Consider the following 25,936-nt stretch of genomic DNA (forward strand, 5'->3'; position numbering starts at 1 on the left):
CGTTGAATGTTGAACACAATCAAAAGCCTTAGATAAATCACAGAAGATGCCAAGTGCAATTCCATTCCTCCCAGGCATCAAAAATATTCTTGATTAGCTCAACACCTGCATCCGTTGTTGAACATCCCCTAGTAGGGTCACGTGGTGTTAAGTGATCACCGCCGCCCACACTCTCCTGCAACACCAGAGGAATCACAAGAGCGTTGCCGGCCCTTTTCTTGAAGGTACCCATGTCGTATCGTCCCGGAAACACCGCACACGGAAGCTCATTCCACAGCTTCGTGGTACGAGGAAGAAAGCTCCTTGAAAACCGCACTGTGGAGGACCGCCACACATCCAGATGGTGGGGATGAAATCCTAACTTGTGGCGTGTCGTGCGAAGGTGGAATTCGGCGGCAGGAATCAGGTTGAACAGCTCTTCGGAACACTCCCCGTGATAGATGCGGTAGAAAACACACAATGAAGCGACGTCTCTACGCAACGCCAAATGATCCAGCCGTTCACAGAGTACTGGGTTCCCGACAATTCGAGCTGCTCTGCGTTGCACGCGGTCAAATGGATCGAGCTGATACTGGGGTGCGCCAGACCAGAGATGACAGCAATACTCCATGTGAGGCCGGACCTGCGCTTTGTAGAGCGCTAGAATGTGGGCCGGCTTGAAGTATTGCCGTGCTCTATTTATGACGCCCAGTTTCTTTTTTGGCCACGGAATTGGCAATTGCTCGAGATTTCGAGACCCAGTATTCCGATACTAGGCGAGGCTTTAAGGGAAGTGTTCTCGAAGAGCGGTGATACGGCAAATGGGGTTTTTTTAGTGGTAAACGCGCAAACTTGAGTCTTCTGGGGGTTAAATTGGACAAGGTTCAACTTACCCCATTCCGCGACCTTCTCGAGAGAGGACTCGATAGAAGACACAAGTTTCTCCCGGCACTGGTCGACGTTTTCCCGAGAGAGACCTGCATGGCCCGTGTATACGGCATCACCAGTGCTGTCGTCTGCATAGCAATGCATGTTGGCGGTGTCCAACATATCATTGATATGCAGAAGAAACAGCGTGGGAGATAGCACACAGCCTTGGGGCACTCCAGCGTTCACGGGCTTGGGATTCGAGCAATAACCGTCGATAACGACCTGTATGCTGCGCCCAGTGAGGAAGCTGGAGGTCCACTTGCATAAGCTCTCGGGAAGCCCAAATGATGGAAGTTTTGCGAGGAGCGCCTTGTGCCATACACGATCAAAGGCCTTCGCTATATCCAGACCAACTGCCAGGCCTTCCCCCTTGCTTTCAATAGCCGCCGCCCATCTATGTGTGAGGTATACCAGAAGATCGCCAGTCGACCGACCATTGCGAAAGCCGTACTGCCGGTCGTTGATCAACTGGTGACCCTCAAGGTATACCAAGAGCTGGCGGTTAATTATGCTCTCCATGATTTTGGAGAGTAGGGAGGTAATCGCAATAGGCCTGTAGTTTGCCGGATCCGAACTGTCTCCTTTTTTTGGGATCGGATGGACAAGGGCTGACTTCCATGAATCAGGGACTACGCCTTTTGAATAAGAATGCCGGAATAAACGCGTTAGCACCGGCGTCAACTCAGGGGCACACGTTCTAAGCACGATTGGAGAAATGCCATCCGGCCCGCTCGACTTCCTGACGTCCAACGAAAACAGAGCTCGCCTAACAGTTTTCTGTCGGAACTGTACTTCAGGCATGGAGCTCTGACACCGCGGGATGGTCGGCGGTGTTTTTCCGTTGTCGTCAAGAGATTCTCCTTAATAACCAATTCCTAGGCCAAAAATTTTGCAAAATTAGGTCAAAAAACTAAGAGTTGCTGAAAAAATTACAAATATATAATAAAGAATTAACAGAGTCCCATGCAATACATAAAATTGATACAGATATATTAAATAATAAAATATCTTCTCTAGAAACAATGTTGCAAAACATTACTCAAAAATATAATTCAGCGCAGGAGCAAATATCAGAACATATAAAGCAGGCTGATTGCTTAATTAAATTAGGCAATGAAAACATGGAACGCTTTGAATCCTTTATAAACAATAATAATATGTGCCACTGCTCCAGCACAACTAATAAACATTCATTAGAAAATTATCAAGACCTAAGTGTATCCCCATTTAAAAACTAGTCAGAGTATGGATACAAGTGCATCAAGTAGGTTTATATTATTTTCAGACAAAATTGGCCAAGGGTTTGGACCTTTATTAAATAATGCAGTTGCAAAGAATTGTGAGTTGATAAATATATGTAAACCCAATATAACTTTCAATAACCTCATAAATTCCATACCAAAAATAAATCTAAAAGAAAAAACGATCATAGGTATAATGTTTGGTAATAACTCTCATAATATTAGAAATAAGGACCTAATTAAAAATATAGAAAAATTAATTAATATTTCCAATAACACAAAATCTAAAGTGATGATGTGTACATTCCCATACTCCTCGGATTTGACACAGGAGCAAAATAGAAAAATATTTAAATTAAATACAACTTTGTATAATGCGACATTCCACAACAATGAAAATTTAATTTTATTTGACACAAATAAATTCATTAATTATAAACTGAAAATAACCAATGGTAACCTATACCTACCATTTAGAGTTAAGCGACAGCTGGCTACTTCCTCTGTATTATTATTTAATAAACATGCCTCTATTGGGCAAAATTGTAAAATAATCGACATACAAGCCCCTATTGCGGAATGTATTAATACTAATGTACAAAAATATAACAATGATGATTTTTCTTCAATTAATTTAAATTAAGTTATTTGACAAGGGAGGACAACTCTTGCAATATCATACAAAATAGGCAACATTCACCAAATATAAATGTTACTGCTATAGATAATCATAATATAAAGCTCATAAATATTGTTCACCAGAATATACAAGGTATCTCAAGTAAGGAATTAGAAATTGAACTGTTTTTGAGCTGCTGTTTGCTGATGATACTTCACTTATTTTTAAAGTGAAGCGACGTGCGGATATTGATGACGAGGTAAGCAATGCACTCTCAAAGATAGTGCGTTGGTTTGAGACGAATAATCTGCACTTAAACAGTAAAAAAACAAAATGTTTACGGTTCATTACACCAAACACAGCGGAGGTACAAACCAACGTACTTATAAATGACCAGAGATTGGAACTTGTGGACACTACGGTCTTCTTGGGTATCACATTAGATAAAAAGCTTCAGTGGGGTCCACATATTACCCATCTAGCAGATAGACTCAGCTCTGCGGCATATGCAGTTAGAAAGATTAGAGAGTACACGAATGTTGCGACCGCTAGATTAGTGTACTTTAGTTATTTTCACAGCATCATGACGTACGGTATACCGTACGTAATATATTACTATGGGGTCATGCTGCTGACATTGATATAGTGTTTGCACTGCAAAAGAGAGCTGTTCGTGCTATATATCAGCTTGTTTATAGACAGTCTCTCAAAGAAAAATTTAAAGAAATAAATATTATGACTGTTCATTGTCAGTACATTTATGAAAATTTAATATATGTTCACAAAAATTGTCACCTTTTTGCTCTTAATAGCGATTTTCATTATTATAACACTAGAAATAAGGGATTGCTTGTAACTAACTCTAGTAGGCTTCATAAGATACATAATAGCTTTAAGGGTAAATGTATACACTTCTACAATAAAGTCCCAGCCACTGTTCAGGCATTATCTATAAATAAATTTAAATGTATTATAAAAAAATGTCTCTGTCGTAAATCCTATTACTCCACTGCTGAATATCTAAATGAACGGACAGCCTGGGACTAGATTGTGATTATTTTATAGCGATAGAAATGACTGTACAATATTGTATATTTTTATTGAAAAGAGCGCAAAAAAAAGAATGCTGGGAGAGTTTCTTGCGCCGCTTCTTCTCTCTCAGAGCGCCATTTGTTTCCGAAGCGGTAGTAGTACCTAGTAGTATAAGAAATGACATCAAAAAGAATTCTAAAGGAATCAATTTTGAGAAAATAAATATGCCTTTATGCCTTTAAAGCCAAATTGTTTCAAATGAAGTAACTTATGAGAGTTAAAGTAAGTAAGCATGTGGCTTTAAATTATTTTTTCAAAAATTTTACTAAGGGTCGGCAAAACCGACACAGGACGATATATGTAATACTATTGATATAATACACTGATAATAATATTGATATAATACACATAGACAAAATGAATGGAAATTATAGTATTCAGGTATTCAGCACTCAAGAGAACACGCACTCATATCCGTTTGATGAAATCAGAAGACTTCTTGGCCTTTTTAACTATATTATCGATGTGTTTTTCATATGTAAGTTTACTGTTATGTGTAACACCAAGGTCTCTAATTTCTAGGCTAATAAAGGCTCTAATTTCATTTACAGAATTAAGAACAACGCCCTTTATTTTATATTTGTGTTCTATTATATTATACTTACGTGAAAACGTAATGGAATGACATTTAAACACGTTTAGGTCTAGTTTATTAAGAATACAGTATGCCTCATATCTTTCTAGATCCGCTTGAAGAAGCTGACACTATAAATCTCTAGTGATATTTAAGGATATTTTCATATCATCAGCATACAGCAAAAAATTGGCAGATTCAAGCAAACGCCTACATCATAAATAAATATATTAGAGGGCCTAGTAATGAGCCTTGTGGCACTCCAGAACAAATAGTAATCCTAAACAGTTAACGCATATTCAATTCAGGCTAGATGTCAAGACACTACAATCGATAACGTTGTACATCAATTTGGCACAAATAATAGATAGCATTCAGTTGAAGGGCTCATTTTGTGTCCAGTACATTTCGCTGGCCACGGAGGTGTTCTCGCTGCTGACGACGGAGCTGCTGAGCGGCGGCGCGGAGCGGCTGGGCGCGGGCGCGCTGCTGCTGCACGAGGCGCACCTGGCCGTGCTGGCGGCGCTGGCCCGCGACCTGGACCGCGAGACCGCGCGGACCGATACTGGTGACTAGTTTCATTGTGGCACATCGTACAGTCGACTGTCCGGTAACACATTCAGCTTTTACGCGACCCGATTTTTTATCCAGTAGCATTCTCACCATCGGCGCTAGTACAGTCGCGTAGTGTAGTTCTCTAAAAACAGAACGTGATAAATTAATTGCATCTAGATGTTATACCGAATGTACTATTGCCAGTAAAGGAAGTAAATAAATTATTGGGTTCATCCGATTAACATGAAAAGAGAACACTGTGGAGCGTTCTACACCTTATTTCCACACGTACTAAATGATGAAAACAGGTTTTTCACGTTGGAGGGACATATAATATCACGTATTGATAATAAAGAGAGGCATCACCTCTCCAGTTGTTGCATTGGCTGAGGTCCCCCTTTTTTGGAACGGTGATGAGAATACCTTTACTCCAATCATCTGGTATTTCTTCGTCTCGCCCGATGCGCTGGAGCAGGGGCGTCAGCGCTTTTGCGGCTGATGTCCGGCTTAAGCATTTCCGCGGTGATGAGATCAGCTCCTGGGGATTTGCCATTTTTAAGTGTGTGGATGGCGTGCAATACTTCATCACTAGTCGGAGTTGAACAGTCAATGTTTAGAGTTTGTTTTTTGATGCTTGAGGTCAAAGTATCTGTTGGCGTGATGTTGTTAGCGGGGTCAACGGGGATGCGGAAGAGTTCCTCAAAGTGCTCTTTAAAGGTTTTCTCCTTGAACTATGTTTCCCCGTCAGTGTCCGTGTGGCTTTGTACATCTCCTTTAGATTTCCGGCGTCCGCTGCTCTTATCACCAATATTCTCGGCCCACAACCTTCTATCATGGCGTGTACTGCGATAGATGCTTTTGCGGATTTGCCGGTATTGCTGCCTGAGATCGTCCTGTAAACTTGCGTTATTCGGGGCTATAAGTTGCAGGTGAACCTCCCTCATTTTTTCATTTAGGTCCCAAGTTCTTTGTGACATCCATTCCGCCTTAGTGTTAGTTTTATGTCCAATAACGATGGAGCTGGTCTCTGTATAAGCCATTTTGATGCGATTCCACTCCGCGTCGACAGATGTGGGGTCAGCATCGAGGTTCGAAGCTCCCAATTTAAATTTGTTGCTGATGTCTGGATTATTAAGTTTGCTAACATCAAACCGGCGGCATGTCTTCAGCGTAGCGTAATTCGTTTGCGATGCCGACACTTTGAGACGCACTTCTGCAACTACAAGATGGTGGACACTATCAATGTCAGCACCTCTTCGATTACGCACATCCAAAAGCGACGTTCTCCATTTAGAGCTAATAGCCAGGTGGTCAATTTGGTTCTAAGTGACACCATCGGGTGAGTTCCATGTATATATTTTGTGATGGTCTCCGTGAATAAATAAAGTCCCTCCGATGGTTAGGTCATTGTTCTGACATAACTCCATGAAACGCTCTCCGTTATCGTTGCGTACTCCTAGCCCATATGTCTTCCACAACCAACATTGTCTGCACCCACCTTTGCGTTTACATCTCCCATTACGATGACTATGTCTTGTCTACGGATGTTTCTGAGTGTAGTGTTTAATGCGCTACAGAAATCGTCCTTGAGCTCCTCACTTGCACTATTGGTGGGTGCGTAGCATTGCACAATGCTGACTTTTCGGGCTCTGCTGTAGAAAAAGGCTGTGATTATACGATCTGAGATTGGTTTCCAGTCTAAGAGGCCTCTTCGCCACATCTGAAAGTAAGAAACCCACCCCATGTTCTCGGTTGTCATCTTCGTCCTCCTTTCCAGAGTAGAGTAAAGTGAGTCCTCTTGACGTTCTCAGTTCTCAGAATCTATTTCTGCGAACTTCACTAACGCCGAGAATTTTCAGTTTGTATCTTAGCATTTCTGCTTCTGCTTGAGCTAGTCGACTATCGTCACTTAGCGTTCGCACATTCCAGCAAGCAATTCATGTCCGTGTTTTCATGCCAAAGGTCATCAGTTTAAAATCGGTCCGGTTTTGCACTATTTCTGTTTCGTAAATCTGTTTTATTTCGGGTAAGCGAGTGATTGGCCTACTATACCCTAGACCATTGTTGGGGATGCCACCTCGGAGCCAACGGGCAGGCTCGGTTTTGTTGGGGTATCCTCCCTAGTAAGTGGATTCTGTTTTGAGGCGCAGAATATTCGCCTTTTACCCTGCATCACAAAGTTGTTGGTTGCAGCAGTCTCCAGGGGGACGATCGGGGACGTGGATGACTCGGACTGGTAAGGGCTCTACTTTGTTAGTGTTTTGCTACTAACGTGGTAGATGGCTTCTTGGCATTTTGTAGGTAATGCTGTACTCACTTTGAGCAATTCCCTCCAAGACCATACCCTAACTACCCCCCCAATTCCCATTTCACGTACGTTAGGATGTCAATATCTTCTTTGAATCAATTACATCACCGTTTGAAAAACCATATCGAATGTTCGATTAGATATACACTAAACAAAGAACACAACCAAGTATGTATTTAATCGTTGGTAATTAGGTACAATATCGCCGTGCTTCGGGCCCAGACTCGGCGCGTTGTACTCTGCCTTCAGCTCGGCCCTGGTGCGCTACCTCCACAACCTGAGCAGCTCGCCCGCGTTCGTTTCCCAGCAGCCTGCGCTGCAGCACCAGCTCGTGTCCACGGACCGAATCAACATGACACCCTTGCAGGTTACAATGGTTTTTTGATTTTTATCCATTGCCCGGAAGTAAGTGTGAAATCGTGCAGTCATTAAGAAGGCGAGGAAACAAAAATAGTGATACTATGCACACACTAAAGTAGTAATGATCGTTCGCTCATCTCGTGTTGTACTGCGACGTGTTCCAAGTGTTGTTGAATGTCGCCAGGTGGGCCCACGCGTTCTGAAACTGGTGGGCGGGATGGTGCTGAGTAAGGCGGCGGCCGACCGCGAGAACACCATCTTGATGATGTGGCACAAGCTGATCAACACGCTGCAGGAGTGTGCGCTGACGAGCCAGCCCTCGCCCGACCACGACTACGAAGGTACGTACAAGAATACATGCTAACTAATACGCTACTATATTGTAAGAGCGCTTTCGCACTACGTCCAACACGTTCCGAAGTAGTCTTAGAACTATTTCTACGGTTGACGGAAATAAATCGGATCACTGAAGCCGGATCTAGTGCGTAAACTACTATAGTAGACGTAGTGCGAAAGCGCTCTAAGTAGGCTGTAGTCATGTAGTACACGAAAGCTCTACTTTGAGAATGGGATGGAAGTAACAGTTATATAAAAGTGATTATTAATTGGGATATCTTATGACTATGATGTTGGTAGCGCTTGCCGGCACATATTGGACTAATCAATCTAATAATATTGCTGGCACAATTATATTAGAAATATTTTAAAGATAATATATGAGATTGACATCGACTTTGATGTTTTATTTCAGATTTGAATGTGGAACATGCTCAGATGATGGTGTACCTGTTCCGTTCTCTGACCCTGATGTTGAAAAAATCTGTCTTACTGATGACATCAAATGCTATTATCAAAGTAAGTTTTTTTTACCGTAATACAACTTGTTCGAATTGATATGCCAGAGCGCCAATTGTTTCTGAAGCGATCCTTGTTATTTGCATGACATCATACTAATTCTAAGGGAAATCAATGTGTTTGTAGATCGTGGAAACATTGTCAATAAGTGACAGGAAGAGGGCGATGAACCTCGCGCCGCATCAACTGATGTTGACCACGAGACTGATGCTTATCCTCGAATACCTCATGAAGCATCTCTATGATGCGCCACAGACTTTATTACAACAGGTAAGCTTTGTTTTATTAGGTACTACCTGACCCGGCAGACGCGAAATAAAAATGTAGGTATTCGGGAATAAAATGATTTGAATATTAATCAAACACGTACATTTACATTACCTCTTCATAATTATAAATCGTTTAAAGTATTAAACTGGTTATTCTGCAGACATATACAATGTGTCCCGGCAATGTACTAATCGACGAAAATACCCCCTATGGAGGTCAGGAGGTCAATTCCAAAACCCTACCAGTTAGCTACTTTTATTTTTATCTGAGCAAAATTCTCCCTCAAAACTCTAAATTCTCTTGTAAAACAACGGCGGCTTATGTCCCACGTCCTGTAGGAGCTCAATGTTGGTATTATTTTAAAGGCAAAGGTGTAAAGTAACTAATACTATAAAAAAAATGTATGTGTGTACAAGTCGCACACGGTAGAAGTGAAACTTCTGAAAAGTTCCTGATTAAAAATACTCACTGACAAAATAATATATATTCCCAAGCTTGGTTATGATCTAGTAAACGAGACATTATGCTTCCATTTTCTTCTAAGTTATCTGTAATATAACCGTCACTTTCATTCTCATTTACATCATCAGTCCGTGAAGATGGAGCAGTTGTATTAATATTATGCAGAGAAGAAGAACACATCAAAAGGCTGATGTTTTCGCATGTGCGGCAGTGAATGTCACCAAATGGAGCTAACTCAGTAATAAGCTGCAATGGCGTGGCGCCAATGTAGCATTGCTTTTCAGGAGCCCCAATATTATTGAGTCCTGGAGTAGCAGCGACTAGTATTTTTTTAAATTATAGTTATGAATATAATTGAACAGAAATTAAAATCAGTAAATAAAGGCAGTACTTATAGATATATTTTTTTAATTTAACTCTATAAAATGATAAAAATAAATAAAAGAAAATGAACGTAAGAAGAAAATCTAAATGTATGGTTCAAAATGTAAAAATATGTGGCTATTAATAATAAATAAATGTGAGTAAAAATTATGGTATAAGATTTAAAAGAGGTACAAGCTGTTACACAGGTTTATAAATGTCACTAAGTATGTAATTTTTAGTTTTTATTTTGAAATTTTGAATTGTTTTACTAAGTTGAAGTGGAGGTGGCAAATCATTCCAGCACTTGGTGGCTTGATACCTAAAACTTCCCCGAAACGCAGCAGTGCGGTGGCTAGGAATAGCTAATATACGAAAAGCGGACCTCGTATCTATATTGAAAGCATTATTCTGCCCAAGTCATTCTAACTTTTGATATAAGTATGCTGGTGTTTTCCAAGCAAATACGCCAAAAAGTAACACAGCAAGGTAACATACCTTATTCCGTCCATTTTGAGTACTTTTGCCTCTTTGAGGTATGGTGTAACGTGACTACGGAGAGGAATATTCCAACAAACTCTAGCGCACTCATTCTGCACTCTTTGTATGGCGTTTTTAGTTTTGGTAAGTAGTCGTGGGCCATAAACGGTGTCCATATAATTAAATTTAGAAAGGACGAGAGTATCACATAGACGTATGCGTGTTTCTAAGTTTAAGTATTGTCTTAATTTATACTACACCTTAAGACAATAAAATTAAATTAGACCCCATTACTTTCAGTCGCAAGCGCAGGTAAGCAACCCAGATCCTTTGTTGCGTTGGTTGTCTGTTGATATGAAAATATTTTTATAGTAAGAAAAAGACAACAATTGTGTCAAATAGTCCCTGGTGAATGTTAAACATGTACTCGGCAAGATCAGTAAGTCGCTTTGCGTCAGTAGCAAAACAAGGGATTCGCCGATTACCAGTCGCTCGAGTTTAGACGAAAATAGTTGAGACGAATCGGAAATAGATGGGTTAGCAGAAATAGCGAGAGATCCAGAAGGACCTGAAAAATATAAAAGTATACGTTTATTTATTTATGTGCTGACCGTACACGTACACACACAAATGTAAATAAGTATCGAAAGTAATTTACCTGTACTTCATTGTAATTTTTTGTTGAAGATTGAATGGAACCTGGTGATCGCTCCGGGACTCGCTCAGCCGTCGTCTGACTCGTCGTGTAATGAGGTCCACGTCACAGACAACGGGCAGATTAAGTCTCGCATCTACTGCGAAGTACCGTTCATAGAGCAGGCGTACAGGAAGCTGTCGCAGGACGACACCTCGATGAGACCTAAGTTCTACGCACTCACCACCGCTAAGATTAACAACCAAGTGAGTTATTCTGCCCACTCTTTGTAGCCGCATATCTAGCTCTCGTTCTGAAGGTGTGCTGGAGGAAAATGATCTTTAGCTTATAGCTATAAAGCTTAAATCATTTATAATTCGAGATAGAACGGGACAACTGTGAAAACGTCGAAAAAAAAATTGGTCGACTGTTAAGCTCTATGCACACATACTAACACAAAGTGACATTCAAATCGCGAGTGCAAGACGTAGCTCGTCACTCACCCTAAAGTAATAAAACACGCCTGTTTTCATCGGTTTTCTAGCAGCGAGAGGTTCCATCTAGTCGTATAAATTATTATATAATAGCTATATATCGCTCGTTGAGGTGACCCCTAAGGAAAATATTAGGCAATACTAGATACGAGTAAATACAATTGAACAGTTAATTAATATTGTTAGGAGAATCCAAAATTCGACGGACTGGCGTGCAACTTCGTGCTGGGCACGCCTCACAAGCTGAAGTACCCGCTGCTGGTGGACGCGCTGCTGGCGCTGCTGCACGCGGCCGGCGTGTGCGACGCGGCCGCCACCGCGCGCGCGGTGGCCGCCCGGGCCGCCGCGCACTACTGCTTCCAGACGGCCTGGAGGTAGCACTGGAACAATAACGGCCCTCCGGCTATTAATTAATAACTTTTATTGTACGATATTACGTCATCGTTACCTTTTTTTTAATAAAATCAAACGCCCATTGCGCCCGTGATTCTTATTATTATTATTTGAAGAGGGTGGCTATTTCCTGGTCCTAAAAGGTTCCTAGTAACACCGCGTCCAGAATTGGACTATTGTGTTCGCCACTCATACTAAAGCTCATCGTCAAGCCCTACCGCCTTTACGAACCGCAGTAGTTCCTTGACGCGAGTGTTGCAAAGACTATCTGGTGGTACGAAGTAGTTACCAAAGATTGTGTTACGCTTATGCATTAGTGGGCCGCAGTCGCAGAGTAGATGAATAGGTGTTTCATCATCCTCAAGGCAGAACCTGCAAGCTTTGTCGCTTCTGATGCCGACCACACTGAGGTGCTTGTTTAGGCGACAGTGCCCGGTTAGCATCCTAGTGAGTATGCATAGATTTTTCCTGTTCAATGATAGGGCTTCATTCGCATAGCTACTGTTGAATGTCCTTATCAGTGCTTTAGAGTGGTTTAAACCCGAAGAGTTGTTCCAGCGTTTAAGTGCTTCTTGTTTACATTGGTTACTCAGGGTGTGTCGGATGGCGCTCTTGGGCAGTCCACAAATGGGTTCCGGACCATATCGGACTGCTTTAGCCCCAGCTCTTGCGAGCTCATCGGCCATTTCATTGCCTATGATTCCGGTATGCCCTGGGACCCATCTGAGAATCACTCTGTTTTTCATGCCTAATGAATTCAGGCATTCAACGCAATTATTGACTAACTTAGACGACGTCAAGTCAGCGTCTAAAGCCAACAATGCTGCCTGACTATCAGAGTGAATGTATATGTTATGATTGAAGTAGCCTTTTTGGATATTGGTTTCCGCGCATTCCAGGATGGCGTACACCTCTGCTTGAAATATGGAGTTAAACTTCCCAGGTTTGTGCTGGATTTAAACCTGGGGCGTTCTCCATAGACCCCGCCGACACAGCCGACTTCATTTTCCATTTTGGACCCATCGGTGAACCACATGAGGCTCCCGTCCTTCCACGTGACTGTTGTTCATCCAGTCGTCCCTGGAAGGTAGTTCCACGATATAGTGTTTAACAGAGATTAATTGTGGAATCATCTGATCAGGTAACATGCCTAATATGTGGTCTCGCAGAACTGAGTCCTCTAAGGTCCTAAGCGTTTGCGACATCCAGTTACATGAACCCCCCTGGGCGATTGCCCTCAGCATGCTTGCCTTCGCCTCTTGCTGTATGAACAGTGGAAGAGGCGGTAGGTTTAGCATTGCTTCAATGGCCGCACCAGGAGAAGACGTCATGGCTCCGGTTACAACATACATGCATACTCTGCAGGCTATTTAGTCTGTCTGCAGTTGTTTTCTGGTTGGCTTTGTTCCACCACACAACGGAGGCGTATGTAATTGTTAGTCTCTCAATTGCTTTGAATAGCCATAGGAGGATCTTGGGGCGCATTCCCCAATGTCTCCATACCAGACATCGACATACACCCAAGGTTGTTTTAGCCTTTTTCACGGCTTTGTCGATGTGAATTCCATGTGAGTTTCTGGTCGAATGTGACTCCCAGATACTTAACCTCAGCTGAGAATTCCAAAGTGGAGCCGTTCAAGGTGGGAGACTTCAGTTTGTTAATTGTCCGTTTCCTCGTGAATGGCACAATAACAGTCTTTCCTGCGTTGACTGACAGTTTGTTGGCTGTACACCACTGTGAGATGGTGTTTAGCGCCTTTTGCAATATAGAGCTTAGTAAGCTTTGGCAGAAACCTCTGACGATAATAACTAGGTCGTCTGCGTACCCTAGTGCATCAATTCTGAGTTCTGCCAGCTTACTAAGTAGTGCGTCTACTGCTAGTGTCCATAGAAGTGGCGAAAGAACGCCACCTTGTGGGCAACCTCGCGTAGTGTATAGCTCCAGTGATGTCCCATGGAGGGAGATTAGAGCTTTGCGATTTGAGAGCATTGACCTTACCCATTTGACAGTGGTGGAGTCTACATTTTTGTTAATTAGTCCCTTCACTAGCGTGTCTGTCGGGGTATTGTCAAAGGCGCCATTTGACAGTGGTGGAGTCTACATTTTTGTTAATTAGTCCCTTCACTAGCGTGTCTGTCGGGGTATTGTCAAAGGCGCCCTCAATGTCTAGAAACGCACAGAGTGCAATCTGTTTGTCTTGTAACGCCTTCTCGACTCTATCCACAAGTTGTAGAAGGGCCGTTTCTGTAGACCTGCCTCTACAGTAGGGGTGTTGAGAACTATGAATGGGCTTTAGGCTTAGAGCATGCTCTCTTATGTGTCTGTCCAAGACTTTCTCAATAACCTTCAGGAGAAAGGAGGTTAGGCTTATGGGTCTGAAGGAGCTTGGCAGGGAGTAGTCCTTTCTGCCTGCCTTAGGTATAAATAGTACTTTAGCCCTAGTCCATTGCTGTGGAAGATAGCCCCAGGCAAAGCTGATTCTTAGGTCTGAGGCTTTCTTTTTCCAAAGGGATATACCATATGCACCTACCCTACATAATGGGATACCCATTTTTTGACTTTCAATAAGTCATATTTTCATATCCCATTTTGAATAAAAATATTTGAATGTGAATTTATAATTATTGTTAGAGACAAGCGCAGCGTTTGTTTGCGACATCTCCAAATCTAAAATAAGTAAGTAAGTAAGACATGGGTAACTTCAAAAAAGCGCGTACACCTTCCTTAAAGGCCGGCAACGCTCTTGTGAATCCTCTGGTGTTGCAAGAGAATGTGGGCGGCGGTGATCACTTAACACCAGGTGACCCGTACGCTCGTTTGTCCTCCTAGTCCATAAAAAAAAAGGTTTAACTTAATGTAATCTAGAACCGCTTGCGTGTAAACAAAACTTTTAAAAAACAAATAATCAATGCTGCTGAGAAGTATCGTATGTTTGATTTTAAATACAGATCACATTGGTTTTAATACTATGGTAGTATTTCGATACGAGATTTAGATAGTATATCAACTACTTGGTTGTAGACTGGTAATCAGCATGCCGCCAGCGACTCCTCACATGGACAAGCTGCAGCTCGGCATCACGGCTATTCTGCCGGCGCCGCTCCCGCTGTACGCGATCGTGTGGGTGCCGCGAGCCGACAGTAAGAAGTTGTTCTACCCTTGGTTCAAGGACGCGCTCGTCAAACAGGGCATGTACACACAGGTACGCCCACCGCCGACTACGACTAACTCACTTAAATTATATCAACTTAACAATTAAAAATATATAAATGTCGAATGTGTTGCCGCACAGGTATCACGCGAGTTGAATGCAGAGTTCAGACATGCAATAGTTCTGTGACCTAATTATAATTGATGACCATAATGATTAGAGTGGTCAGTAAATTAAAATATGTATCGCGTTTTCTCGTGCTTAGCGATTGATAAAGCTGTTTTTTTTAGAACGAAACCTTATGGACTCGGATCAGTCAGTATTAAAATTAAAAAAATATCACGGGACCTCAACTTCAGTATTAATGCGATAGCACAGCACTACACTATAGACGCGCGACAACGGGGGGAGATACTCCCGCTCTTACCCCGAGCCACGACTGTATTCAACTCGCACGATATCTGTACCTTACTTTATACTTATATAAAGATTTCGTGTCACTTTGTCTATGTCTATTCGATGAACTCCTAGACTATATAAGCGGCTATTAATCATATTTTGGATACTGTGCAGTTTGATCAGGACACCTACCTGCAAAATTACGTACTAACGCAATAGGACGAGCGCGAGGGGGTGAAACGGTAGGCATTACGTTCCAGGGAAGTCCAGAGAAAATGTGGCCGTGTAGTATATTTATGTATTTGTTTAGATGTAGTAAACCGCATCGGTTACCAGCTAGTATATAATAATTTGTATTTTCCAGTATGCTGAGACTCTATTGGATGACGTAACTTTGTCGTGTGATAACATCAAGTACAGCGCCTGGCTGGCATCACAAACCATCCAACATTTGAAAGAGAATATGCTGCGTGAGTAATCATTATTACTTATTTGGCCAATTTACTCGCAAATAATAACAAATTGCATTTTCTATATATTTAAAAACTCACAGTTGAGTGGTACTAGATATGGTGAGAACTAACAGTCCTCGGGGACATAATATTTATAGATCATGAAGAAAACTAAGTGTGTGTGTACTCAAGAAGTTATTTCTCCATAATTAAGTCCGTAATTTGATAATATAATTAGAACGAAAAAGGAGTACCGAGTATTCTCCTTAAATATAGTTACTGTTGTTAATAGCGGTACTATTAAACTTTGCAGCGTGCATAAAAATAGTTAAATCAAAATTACTTTTTAGGAAAGAATTTAAATGACCCTCATGTAGGCGTACAAGCAGGCACGCATTGGGTTTCAGTGCTAACGTTAGCGCGCACAGATTGTTCCGACACATACACAAAATTATAACGTACATATTCAAGAGTTGTAACTAATAATAAAATATATTTTTTAATCAATAAAAGATTTTAGAAATAATCTTTCCTTACATTATTTACAACAATTTCAATATAGTTTAAGTTATCACTTCTGAGACGTCGTGACTATCGTCCCGAGACGCACGCGGTTTTTCTAAAATAGAGATTTCACTTTTTTTAAATAGCTCTATAAAGACACAACCAAGATCACAAGTTTTAATTTCCAACACACAAGTGAATATTTCAGCGAGCGGTCTGCCGTCGCTGCTGGACGTGATATCGTGCGACTCGGCGTTGACGCGGCTGAAGGTTTGCCTCATGGACGCATCATCTTCGACCGACGCCCATCCCTTCTTGTCACATCTACTAGAGCTGCTCGAGATAATTCTGGACTGTTGTCGGTAAGTGACCATGTTTAAAACTATTATAATAAGATACGTGACTTATGAATTATATAGTGAGTACTTGTCTGACATTGGTTTCTTATATATTAGTGGTAGTGTTTTTACAATTCAACTAACAAACCAACTTATTTATTAACATAAAATTTAGATAGTTTTTATATTGTTCTAATTAGGCACATATGTATGTTTTTTTCTTTTTATTGTCAAATAAGGATTTTGACTTAATATAGACTTAATAGATATTTAGGTAACACTTAAAGTTTGTTGTTGTTTTTTCTCCATAAAATAGAAAAGAAAACAGCACAGCCTCGCCTCGTGCTTCACTGTTCGTTATTAAGGCTGGACTCACACATGCGGAATGGGTCTCTGAATTCATAATCTGAATTCATTTTATTAATAATAATAATCATTTATTCAACTAATAATATGTGGTACAAAATGTTTTGTGCCCTTCCCTCTGCGATAGGATACCCTGAGTTGCAGTGACTAGGTCCTTCTGAAAGGCTATACATTATTAAACATAATTAGCAAACTCACTAAAAAGAGGTATGTGTGTGTGTGTTTGCGTTTGTGTGTGTTTGTTTTATTTATTTTTATTAAGTCTTTGTTAGTTTGTCAAACTTTGCACAAGATTAACTAAATGTTAGTAATTGAACATTAAGTTTTAATTTTAAGAACGTTTTCTGTATCGTCGTATTTTAATACTACTAGTCATGATTTTAAAGATTTTGTTAAATAGTATTTATTTATTTTACTTATATTTTTATTAAGTGTATGCCGAATTAAATTCATATTGTGACTGAGCAAAGCCTGTTTTAGTGATTGGGGTACGAAATGAGGTTATTCTGTTATTATCATTAGAGTTTATATTACTTTTTACATGAAATCTTGAAATTATTCCATAAATATATTGCTGACGGACACTAAGAAGTTTACTCTCTTCATGTAATTGGTTGGTTGGGTACCTAAACCCTAAAATGCAATAGGTCATGATTGGAACTCAGAGAGATTTATACACCATCATAGTTATCTCGACTGGGGCCACGTCTCTTAGATTTCTAAATAGTAGAATGAGACGTTTTATTTTATTTTTGGTATTATAAATGTGGGCCGTCCAATTAAGGTGTTCGTCTAGCGTTACACCAAGGTATTTTATGGTATATATTATATATATATGTTAGATTTAAAATAAGATCGATTGTTTTTCCGGTTACAAGGATACGTGTGTATTGGAAGAGTAAATAGTCCGTCACGATTATTTCTTTAGGTTGGAGATATTGAAGTACATATATTTAGTCTTAGCGGTATTGACAGTTAGTAAAATATTTTCCAGCCAAGACAAGATTTGGCTCAATTCTTCTTCAGCTAACGATTTCACGTCATCCCACTGATTTCCATGAAATAAAACCACAGTATCACCGGCAAAGCATACGATACGTCCTGACATGGGAGAAATCTTACAAAGAGGATTGATGTAAGCTAGGAATAGTGTAGGGCCCAAAACACTTCCCTGGGGAACTCCATAGTCAATGGTGATAAGATCACTAGTAAGATCGCCTATCTTAATACACTGCTGTCTTCCATTAAGATAATTTTTGAACCAGTCCAAAGCTATTCCTCTAATTCCCAAATTGGAAAGTCTATTGAGTAAGATAGGAATTGAGACTGTATCGAATGCTTTCTGCAGATCTAGGAATACGCCTATGCATTTATTGCCACTATCTAGGGTACTAGTGATATATTTAGTAACCTCAAGTACTGCATCCAGAGTAGATCGATTTCACCGAAAACCAAATTGGTTTTGCGCAAGTAGCTTGTATTTTTCAAGAAACTTGTTTAATCTGATATTAACAAATTTTTTTCCAAGATCCTACTAAAAACACTCAGCAATGATATTGGTCTATAGTTTGAAGCAACTTTTTTGTCACCACTCTTATGAACCGGTATTACAACTGCCTGTTTAAAAACCTCTGGGAAAATGCCACTAGAAAGACTTAAGTTGATTAAATGAACAAGCGGTTCTAAGAGTAAATTCATAAATCTTTTAACAAAATAAAAGTGAATTTTATCATAACCTGGAGCACTTGCTGATTTAAGTTTGAGGATAATACATTTCACTTCGACAATATCAGTAGGGTATAGCATAAGAGATCCGAGAGGAATATTTGTGGCCATATCAGAGCAATAAATTTTGTGTTCGCCTAGTTTACTAATTATTGGTGAGGCAAAGTTGTTACTAATATTAGTAAAGTATTTATTTACTTCTGCCAATGATACTCTTAGGGTAGACTTAGTATTCAATAATTCAGTAGGGAGATCATTAGTAGTAGGTAAATTACAAATTTCTTTGATAGTATTCCAAGTACATTTAGAGTTACCCGTGTTTTGTTCTAATTTTCCTCGTAAGTATTGCCGCTTAAGTGATTTCAACAGTGAGTTTCAAATATTTCTATACCTAGTATAAGTTATCCTATTTAGATCGGATGGCGATTTTTTAGATACTTTGTACAGGCGATCTCTTTTCCTCATACACTTGAGAATTCTATACGTAATCCATGGTTTGATAGGTTACAATTTCTTAGAGACAATTGAAGTTAGCGTATTATTTGAAATTAATTCTTGAACATTTTTTACGAGATAGTTTGCAGTATAATTAGTATCGTTTGATTTATAAAAGCTTTCCAGGTCTAGTTTTCTTAAGCCTTCCTGCATGGCATCGTAGTCATATGTGTATTTAGTTTTGTATTTTAGCGAGTTATTAATTATTTTGTTGTTTAATTTAAGGTTTAATAGAATAGGAGCATAATAGTGGGTTCAAAGACAAATGTATGGGAATGTGTTATGTTCTTTATAGCAAAGTGATCCAGACAACGCATTTCTCTAGTAGGGCAATGGATTGCTGGTACAAGGGCGTTGAGAGCAAGAATATTTAGGTAATCCTGGCTATAACTGCAGAGACTAACCGGAAGAAGTTCTAGATTTAGGTCACCCGTTAAAATAATTCGTTTATATTTAGCACTTTCTAAGAACATACTAAAAGAATCTAAGAACGTCTGTGGATTTTTGAAGGCCGCGGGTCTATATATTGCTATAATATGAATATCGTTGTATGAAATAACAAGACAGTTAGCCTCCGAAATTGGAGTCTCAAAAGATGCAACGTTTAAGTATTAATTCAGAACTTCCAGAATACCATGCAATACCAATATGCTCCGGAATGGGTCTCTGGATTCATAATCTGAATTGATTTTATTAATTCAGAACTCCCAGAATACCATGCAACACCAATATGCTCCACACACATTATGAATTTCTCAGATCGATCTGTAAGAATGATACTGACAAGTGTTCTGAATTCCGGATTTGGAATGTTTAAGAATAACATTTCATAGAATAATATTCTCATACATTTAAGCGGCACACATGTACTGGAATCAGATTATGAATTATTTCATTTGACAATGTCAAAAGCAATGCGAGGTATTAATTGTTCTTCCATAAATACGTCTGTGGGTGCCGGGAATCACGGGACCACTGATCAATCTGTATTTTTAAGATACATGTGAGGCAAAGTGCGGGAATTTAGGGAGACATTCCATAGGTGGGCGGCCAGACTTAAACTCGGATAAATATACGCTCTCTTAACTCCGCAGCATCACTCGGAGACTGATGTGTGTAACATGATTTTTTTGCTTTGACATATTACTACCGGAGGTATCCAAAAAGAGCCGGGCGACGTTTTTACCAGACTTCTAGTCGTCAACGTCATCACTTTTTAGGGCGGCAATGCACTCTGTTTTGTTCATATGATCGCAGACTCAGTGCAACAATGGAGCTGGAAAGTGTGATGGAGAGGCCCAGCGATCCGGCGGAGCAGGCCGTGTGGGACGTGCGCTGGCGCGTGTGCGGGGACGCGTCCCGGGCGGCGGGGGGCGGGGCGGCGCTGCCGTCGCCCGCGGCCGGCCTGCTGGCGCCGCTGCCGGCCGCCGTGACGGCGCAGCTGGCGATGTACGCCGCGCCGCCGCCGAGCTACCCGCCTAATGTGTGTATTCATTATTATTAAACTATCAAATTAATAAATCCAAAAAAGAAATTATTGAAATAGGCGTTACTTTGCGGAAATCCATAATTATACAAATGATTTGAGTTTTCTTTAGTTTTAATTCCGCCAGTATTATGTCTTTAAAAAACTCGACACGTGTTTCCACTCTACACGAGGCATCCTCGGGACGTGTTGTTTTGCCAAAATCTGGCACGAGACTGAATCAAATGAGCCGGAAGCCGCTCTTTTATACCCTCGTCCCATGAAATGACGTGATTGGTCGGCTTTTGTGACGTATTACCCCCGGAAGAGATACGTAATAAAGGTGAAGGGACTAAATTTGTTTGTTCATTCAACAATGTTAACATGTTATTTTTGTGTTTTATTATTGCTCTAACACATTTAAGCGAAAACCTTTTTCACATGTATGTAAAATATTATTGTTTCCGAGTGAGTGACCGGTATCAATTAAATGTTTCGCGAAGTGTGATTTTTTTTTATAGAATAGTAGGACAAACGAGCGTACGGGTCACCTGTTGTTAAGTGATCACCGCCGCCCACAATCTCTTGCAACACCAGAGGAATCACAGGAGCGTTGCTGGCCTTTAAGGAAGGTGTACGAGCTTTTTTTGAAGGTACCCATGTCGTATCGTCCCGGAAACACCGCACAAGGAAGTTCATTCCACAGCTTTGTAGTACATGGAAGAAAGCTCCTTGTAAACCGCACTGTGGAGGACCGCCACACATCCAGATGGTGGGGATGATATGCTAACTTGTGGCGTGTCGTGCGAAGGTGGAATTCGGCGGCAGGAATCAGGTTAAACAGCTCTTCGGAACACTCCCCGTGATAAATGCGTTAGAAGACACCCAATGAAGCGACGTCTCTACGCAACGCCAAGTGATTCAGCCGTTCACAGAGCACTGGGCCCCCGACAATTCGAGCTGCTCTGCGTTGCACGCGGTCAAATGGATCGAGCTGATACTGGGGTGCACCAGACCAGAGATGACAGCAATACTCCATGTGTGGCCGGACCTGCGCTTTGTACAGCGCTAGAATGTGGGCCGGCTTGAAGTATTGCCGTGCTCTATTAATGACGCCCAGTTTCTTTGAAGCCAATTTGGCTTTGCCCTCCACGTGGCCACGAAATTGGCATTCGCTCGAGATTTCGAGACCCAGTATTCCGATACTAGGCGAGGCTTTTAGGGAGGTGATTTTTCGGGATGATTATTCCTTAATGCGGCAATATGTTCCTTTAATCTAATTTCGAAATTCCGACCTGTTTGACCTATATATACCTCGTTACAAGTGTCATACAATTACACTCATCGCCAAAAGGAAGGATTAGCAATAGGATCACCATTAAGTCCAATTATGGCTGAAATCTTATCTTTTCATTAATAAAATATCCACCCTAAAATAAAGTTTAAATTGGAATTCGAATCAAACCAATCTCTTAATTTTTTTTCACTCTCGTGCCAGATTTTGGCGAGTCAACACGTCCTGAGGATGCCTCGTGTAGAGGCGATACACGTGTCGAATTGTTTAAAGACAAATATTGGCGGAATTAACACTAAAGAAAACTCAAATCATTTGTATTAATAAATACAGTTCAGTTCCGAGCGCGCTCGGTAACGTACATGCTCACTGAACTTACGAATATAATTTATATTCGCGATCTGCGCGGCAACCGCCGATGCACGGTTTTATGACTATGAGTTCCGAAAAACTCATAGCCAATAAATTGCTGGCGATCCTTCAGCACGCAATTGATAGTATGGACGAGATCAGTATCATCCAGATCTGTCCATCAAATTTCAAGCGTGAGGAGATCATCGACGCCGAGTCGCTTCTGTCTGAGGTTTTGATGAAAACAGACCGGATGCCGTCCCGCAGGAGGGATGAAAGGGGAGAGAGAAGTCTTAAGAACACGATAAACCTCCTGAAGGTGACCGACCCTGACGACGTACCGTCTTTCGTGGCGAGGAACTTGAACAAATTACCGCCCGTCACCTTCGACCGTGTCGACGTCACCAGGTTGCTGAAGGACATCACAGACCTCAAGGCGGGCCTGGCAGAAGTAGTGTTGAAATTAGAGGCATCTCAGAACACCATCAGGGACCTGCAAGCTGAAGTTGCGACGTTGCGCAACAATACTGCTGTAAGTAGGTCAATAGATCTTTTTTTGATCTGGCAACCCTGCTACTATTGATACAGTGCTCCTAGATTTTTATCTTTTTATATAAAATTACTGCTAGTTTCATGTGGAAAGTGTAACAGGCGGAAAGCAACATCTACGAAGAAGCTGCTTAGGCGTTATCTCAGATAAGTTCCAATTATTCGCAATAGAAATCAAGTAAAATAAGTTTGATTTATGTACCCTCAAAACGGACTTCTTTTGTGGCTGTCAATATTTTTCTGCGATCACTCTCAACCGGCGAGTAAATATACTGTCAAAATCAATTGACAATTCAACTTTCGACACTGACAATTTGTCAAATTCATCTGACATTCTGTTTTCGGTTCTGACAAGCGTAAAATATTGCCAGCGTAGAAATTTTCTCCTACTGCACGGGGTAATATTAAAATGGGTCTCTGCATTAAGTGCAACAAGCAAATTAAGCCGACTGATATCAAACTGTGTAGCAAGTGCAGCAACGCCTACCATTAGTGCCTTGGAGTGCCTTCGGAAACATTTGGAAAGGAGTCCAAGACATACAAAGCGTCGTGGAAGTGCCCCGACTGCAAAACAAATAAACGAGGCGACAATTCAACTACTACACCTTGTCAGGCCGTAGCCTTCAGCCCTAGAGACGACTCCCCACCACTGAATAGTAACGAGGAGCTCAAGCGATATCTAGACAGAAAGCTTGAAGATACGTTATCCCATCTTCTTAGAGAGATAAGACGCGACATTAGCACTGAAAACATTAACACTCGCAGCAGTATTCAGGAATTGACTGATAGTGTTAAATTTATGTCGGACAAATTGGACAAGCTTCAAAGTGACCTAGCCATTACAACTGAGGTTATTAAAAAGCACGAGACAGAGATATCTGCTCTACGCAGCGAAGTAACTGAGTTTAAGTCAAGACTAAACCAATTTGAACAGCACTCCCGCGACTGTAATTTAGAGGTACAGTGTGTCCCTGAGCATAGGACTGAGAACCTGAAAGCCGTAGTTCAGCAACTGTTAAATACTGTCGGCTGTGACCTGTCATCCCACGACCTTGTGAACTTCCATCGTGTTGCAAAGAGAAACCAAGAGTCCAACCGACCTCGTTCCATTATCGTTAAGTTGGCGAGTCCCCTTGTACGTGACTCAGTATTAGCTGCAGTGAAAACTTTCATCAAGACTCACGATAAAGATAAACTCAATACAAATCACCTGGGACTTGTTGGAAGCAAAAAACCAGTGTACGTGTGCGAGCATCTTTCTCCAGACACCAAAATTCTTCACGCGGCTGCCCGTAGTATTGCAAAAGATAAGCACTACAAGTTTGTGTGGGTTCGAGGTGGAAATATTTTTATCAGAAAGGACGTTAATTCCAAAAGTTTCGTAGTAAGAGACTCGGAAATCTTAAACTCTCTCTAAATTTGTGTCTATGCTTTCATTAAGTAAACCTATTTGTAATCTTAAAATCGTATATCAAAATGTAAATGGTCTTAGAACCAAAGCGCATATTTTACGAGAAAATGTACTAAAACATGACTTGGACGTTATTTTATTAACTGAGACAAACTTAAACGAGTCTGTTTATGACCATGAACTTATAGACAGCAGATACTTGGTTTTTAGGCGAGACCGAAACTCGACAGTCTCGCAGAAAGTGGAGGGAGGTGGGGTCCTCATAGCAGTCCACAAAAAACATTCCCCTGTTAGGAAATTGAAGTGGGAGTCCACTAATGAGAACCTTTGGATTACGATTAAGTTTGGTCAGGGTAACTCAAAAGTGGAATTATGTATTTGTACTTTATACCTTCCTCCCCCCGTTAAGTATGATTCTTTAGAAAATTTAATGAATAATATAACAAATGTTATACAACACAAAATGTCAAAAGAATCTATACTTCTTTTAGTAGGTGATTTTAATAGGCCCTACCTCCACTGGTCTCTCTGTACAGACCGAAACTTATGCTCTCTGATCCCTAGCTCTCCTACAGATAGCACAGACGCCTTGCTTATCGATTCTCTTTCTTTCAACGATCTCCACCAAATGTGTGCAATACCAAAATCACCGAAACTAGTATCAGTGACCCAGGGTGTCCCACTTGTGGATTTGGAGACGCATCACCCGGTACTTGGTATTTCCGTTAATATTGTGGGTGCAACATTGAGGCCCCCAAAAATTAAAAAACACCCAGGCTTAATTTTAGCAAAGCTAAATATGACATCATTAGAAACGAGTTAGATAACATTAACTGGGAGGAAACTCTCGATCCTAGTTTAACAGTCGATGAGACAGTAGACGTTTTCTATGATATACTTACATCCGTCAGTAATAAAAATGTTCCAATGAGTACGAAAGGTCGGAGCAATTTCCCATTTTGGTTCAGTCGATCGTTGATCCAGAGTTTGAAGGAAAAGGCAAAGTACCATCGTAGATTTAAAATGTATGGCAATCCAATGAATCAGTTTACATATAGGTTACTCCGCGAGAGATGTGACAAAATCCTAACAACTGATATAAATAGGTTAAAATCAGAAGCCAAAAATTTAATCAAGAAGGATCCTAAATACTTTTGGTCTTTCATAAAATCTCTACGATCAAATAGCAGCGACATACCGGATGAAATGTCTTACTTAGATCAAAGCGTTCAAGGTGGCCAGCAGATTGCCAATATTTTTTCAGAATACTTTCACTCAACCTATCAGCATTACCCAAACCCAAGAACTAAACACAATGAAATCGTCGAATGCCACATGTCACTTTGTTTATGTCGTTTCACAGACTCAGATGTCATATCAGCGCTCAAAAGCCTAGATGCAAATAAAGGTCCTGGTCCAGATTCTATACCTCCTAGTTTCTTAAAGGCCTGTGGCACAAAATTGGCTGAGCCGCTACGAATCATTTTCAATAAGTCTTTACTATGTGGAACTTTTCCTTCAAGATGGAAGGTTGCGCACATCAGTCCAATTCACAAGAAGGGAGATCCTGGAGATATTACTAACTACCGGCCCATCTCAATTTTGTCTGCTATCGGTAAGCTGTTTGAATTACTCGTTCAGAAAAATATTTTTTTCCACCTTAAACCCTTGCTCATACCCCAACAGCATGGATTTCTACCTGGTAGATCAACTACATCGAATCTTGTGGATTTTGTTAGTGACATTACTCAAGCTTTCACAGATGGTCACGAATTGCATGCTATTTACACTGATTTATCAAAAGCCTTTGATGTGGTTGACCACGT

At 40.8% G+C, this 25,936-nt stretch overlaps 1 protein-coding gene across 1 annotated transcript in view; it reads left to right on the plus strand.

The window, feature by feature from the left end:
* LOC126964707 (protein purity of essence-like) overlaps positions 1-25,936 on the plus strand; it is a 72,938-nt gene that overhangs the window by 23,715 nt on the left and 23,287 nt on the right. Inside the window, exons 13-23 of the mRNA XM_050807984.1 lie at positions 4,838-5,003; positions 7,493-7,665; positions 7,843-7,999; positions 8,410-8,513; positions 8,640-8,783; positions 10,776-10,988; positions 11,403-11,590; positions 14,632-14,812; positions 15,525-15,630; positions 16,325-16,478; positions 20,298-20,523. Coding sequence (XP_050663941.1) covers positions 4,838-5,003; positions 7,493-7,665; positions 7,843-7,999; positions 8,410-8,513; positions 8,640-8,783; positions 10,776-10,988; positions 11,403-11,590; positions 14,632-14,812; positions 15,525-15,630; positions 16,325-16,478; positions 20,298-20,523 — 1,812 coding nt within the window. The remainder of the gene's footprint in view (positions 1-4,837; positions 5,004-7,492; positions 7,666-7,842; positions 8,000-8,409; positions 8,514-8,639; positions 8,784-10,775; positions 10,989-11,402; positions 11,591-14,631; positions 14,813-15,524; positions 15,631-16,324; positions 16,479-20,297; positions 20,524-25,936) is intronic.

Source organism: Leptidea sinapis, chromosome 5, assembly GCF_905404315.1.
Source record: "Leptidea sinapis chromosome 5, ilLepSina1.1, whole genome shotgun sequence".
Lineage (NCBI taxonomy): Eukaryota > Metazoa > Arthropoda > Insecta > Lepidoptera > Pieridae > Leptidea > Leptidea sinapis.